This window comes from Impatiens glandulifera, chromosome 1 (assembly GCF_907164915.1).
Source record: "Impatiens glandulifera chromosome 1, dImpGla2.1, whole genome shotgun sequence".
NCBI lineage: Eukaryota > Viridiplantae > Streptophyta > Magnoliopsida > Ericales > Balsaminaceae > Impatiens > Impatiens glandulifera.
The window spans coordinates 26,191,971-26,195,726 of NC_061862.1; the positions used below are offsets into that span (position 1 = coordinate 26,191,971).

Sequence of the window (3,756 nt, forward strand, 5' to 3'; positions counted from 1 at the left end):
GGAAGAAACATTGTTATTTCCAGCTGGGGAGACAACACATTTAAACATAATTAATCAAATCAAAGGAGCCTATTGAATTTGTCCCATTTTGACAGCTCCCTTTAAAAAAAAATACCTTTTTATTTCTAAGACAATTTACAAAGACTTAAACACTCTTTCCCCACTCCTATAAAAGCATCCTTCATAACACACTTTTCTTCAATCACAACTCACTATCTCTCTCTCTTTTAAGAGTACAAAATAGAGAGCTCTCTATACACCACCATGGAAGCTCAAGGTGGCCGCCGTCTCTGGCCACATTTGCTTCTCTCTATGGCTTTAGCAACACTTTTAAATACTTCTGTTTCTGCTGACTCTTACGTCTATGCTTCTCCACCTCCTCCTTATGAATATAAGTCGCCTCCTCCACCTTCTCCATCTCCCCCGCCTCCCTATGTATATAAGTCACCTCCTCCGCCTTCACCATCACCCCCGCCTCCCTATGTATACAAGTCACCTCCACCGCCTTCACCATCACCCCCACCTCCCTATGTATACAAGTCACCTCCTCCCCCGTCACCATCACCCCCGCCTCCCTATGTATACAAGTCACCTCCTCCCCCATCACCATCTCCGCCACCACCTTATTATTATAAATCACCTCCTCCACCTTCTCCATCACCACCTCCTCCATACTATTACAAATCTCCTCCGCCTCCTTCCCCGTCTCCTCCTCCACCTTACTACTACAAGTCTCCCCCACCCCCGTCGCCTTCCCCTCCTCCTCCATACTACTACAAATCTCCCCCTCCTCCATCTCCCCCTCCTCCTTCCCCATACTACTACAAATCCCCACCGCCACCATCCCCATCTCCTCCTCCTCCATACTACTACAACTCCCCTCCTCCTCCGTCACCATCTCCACCACCACCATACTACTACAAATCCCCACCGCCACCTTCTCCATCTCCTCCTCCACCATATTATTACAAGTCTCCACCACCACCTTCTCCATCTCCTCCTTCACCATATTACTACAAGTCCCCTCCCCCTCCTTCACCATCTCCACCTCCTCCATATTACTACAAGTCTCCTCCCCCTCCATCGCCTTCTCCACCTCAACCATACTACTATAAATCACCACCACCTCCATCACCATCTCTTCCACCACCATATTACTACAAATCCCCGCCTCCTCCATCCCCGTCTCCACCAAAACCTTACATTTACAAATCTCCTCCTCCTCCATCTAAATCTCCACCAAAACCTTACTATTACAACTCTCCACCCCCACCATCTCCAATCTACCTTTATAAATCACCACCTCCTCCTTCTTACTATTACAAGTCTCCACCACCCACTTCTTACTATCCTCCTCACTCTTACCATCCTTTGGTTGTAAAAGTTGTTGGAAAAGTTTATTGTTATAAATGCTATGATTGGACATACCCAAAAAAATCTCATGACAAGAAACATCTCAAAGGTAAATATTTTCTTTACGTCATTAATTATCATGTGACAAACTCTTCACTTTTTATTTTTCTCTAATTTATTATTTGATATTTACAGTTTTTCTATAGTTTCTAATACATGAATATCTCATTTTTAAAAGGATTAATTATATGTTATTAATTAATAGTTAAATAATAGACTAACTATTTTCTGGTTTGTCTGTTTGTTTTCCAAAAATGCAATCTTTATTTCTATAGAAAATTCATTTTAAAAAACTAAGTCACTCTAATTTTATAATAAATAGATACTTACTCCAAACGTTTGCAATGTTTATTTCTATAAAGAATTTGATTTTAACAATATTAATTTTTGTTTATGAACAGGTGCTATAGTAGAAGTGACATGTACAACTGGTAAAAAAGAAATTTTGGCCTATGGTACAACCAAGATAAATGGCAAGTTTGCAGTCACTCTTGATGGCTTTGATTACAAGAAATATGGAGTTGGGGCATGCAAAGCCAAGCTCCATGCACCACCTAAAGGTTCGACATGTAATGTCTCAACAAACCTCCATTGGGGAATTAAGGGTGCCAAGTTAAAGGTGAAGTCCAAGACTGAATATGAAGTTGTGCTCTCTGCCGAGCCTTTTGCCTATGCCCCAAAGACTCCATCGAAAGAGTGTGAGAAGCCTAAGCCAAAGCCTACTCCTTCACCATATTATTACAAATCACCTCCTCCCCCACTATACTACTATAAATCACCCCCACCTCCTCCAACTTATGCATATAAATCACCTCCACCATACTACTACAAATCTCCTCCACCACCGTCTCCATCACCTCCACCACCATACTACTATAAGTCTCCACCACCACCATCGCCATCACCTCCACCATCACCATCTCCTCCACCACCATACTACTATAAGTCTCCACCACCACCACCACCATCACCATCACCTCCACCACCTTACTACTATAAGTCTCCCCCACCACCATCACCATCACCTCCACCACCATACTACTATAAGTCTCCACCACCACCATCTCCATCGCCTCCACCACCATACTACTATAAGTCTCCTCCACCACCATCACCATCACCCCCACCACCATCTCCATCACCTCCACCACCTTACTACTATAAATCTCCCCCACCGCCTTCACCATCTCCTCCACCACCATACTACTACAAGTCTCCACCACCACCATCGTCATCTCCTCCTCCACCATACTACTACAAGTCTCCACCACCACCTTCACCATCTCCTCCACCACCATACTATTACAAGTCACCTCCTCCACCCTCTCCATCTCCTCCCCCACCTTACTATTACAAATCACCTCCTCCTCCATCTCCTTCTCAACCGCCGCCTTACTATTACAAATCACCCCCTCCACCATCTCCATCTCCACCGCCGCCTTACTACTACAAGTCTCCACCACCACCATCCCCCTCTCCTCCACCACCTTACTTTTACAAATCTCCCCCACCACCATCCCCATCTCCACCCCCACCATACTACTACAAATCTCCTCCACCACCATCCCCATATCCTCCACCATCATACACCTACAAGTCTCCACCACCACCATCACCGTCTCCTCCACCCCCTCCATCACCATCAACCCCTCCATCATATTACTATTCATCTCCACCACCACCAATTCATTACTAAGTGTAGATAGTTCAGTTCATTTGCACCCCATTTCATGTAAGTAATTTAACTTTTTTATATTATACAGTAAGTGATATATTAATATGTTTATAACATAATTCTGCTTATTTGTGCAGCTTTTGATTACAAAGCAATAATAAAAGAAGGCTTCATGAAGTTAAGGTTGAAATATCCAGCAATCAAACGATATTCATTCAATAAGGTCATTATAAATTCATTTGTGAAACATTGTCCTTCTTATTGGGACAAGTTGATTCCTACATTTTTGGTGACCATCTTTCACATTGTACTCATATTATCAATGAAGTTGAAGAAGGAAGGAAGGCAGAAATGAGATTCAAACCAGAAGATAATTGTTATTTTTATCACAAGTAGAATATTATGTATGATGTTTTGGGGTTATTTATTGTTGTATATTTCTTTGTGATTGTATTCCAAATTATTTGATCTTTCAGATTTAATGCTTTGTGAATCAATAAAATAACATGTTTCATATCCGTTTCTCTTTCTCACCCTGCAATTTGTTTTTGGGATAATATTTTTAGTCATTACAATTAATGTATACCCTAAGATCAATCGATTTGTTCGTGATAAAATAATATCAATAAGTCTTGTCATGATTGAAACCTTCACACATTCCACTTTAT

General features: G+C 42.0%; 1 protein-coding gene across 1 annotated transcript; it reads left to right on the top strand.

Annotated features, from left to right (window-relative positions):
- The first annotated feature begins 264 nt into the window (after positions 1-264).
- LOC124921367 (extensin-2-like) lies at positions 265-3,129 on the top strand. The gene is made up of 2 exons (XM_047462018.1): positions 265-1,213; positions 2,367-3,129. The coding sequence occupies exons 1-2, from the start codon at positions 265-267 to the stop codon at positions 3,107-3,109; spliced, it is 1,692 nt and encodes a 563-aa protein (XP_047317974.1). The 3' UTR covers positions 3,110-3,129.
- The last annotated feature ends 627 nt before the right edge of the window (positions 3,130-3,756 follow it).

Excerpts from the sequence above, each read along its gene's own strand:
- LOC124921367 (XM_047462018.1), top strand. The coding sequence starts at position 265 with ATGGAAGCTCAAGGTGGCCGCCGTCTCTGGCCACATTTGCTTCTCTCT. Across the intron at positions 1,214-2,366 it reads AAAACCTTACATTTACAAAT|CACCACCACCACCATCACCA; the intron begins CTCCTCCTCCTC and ends ATAAGTCTCCAC.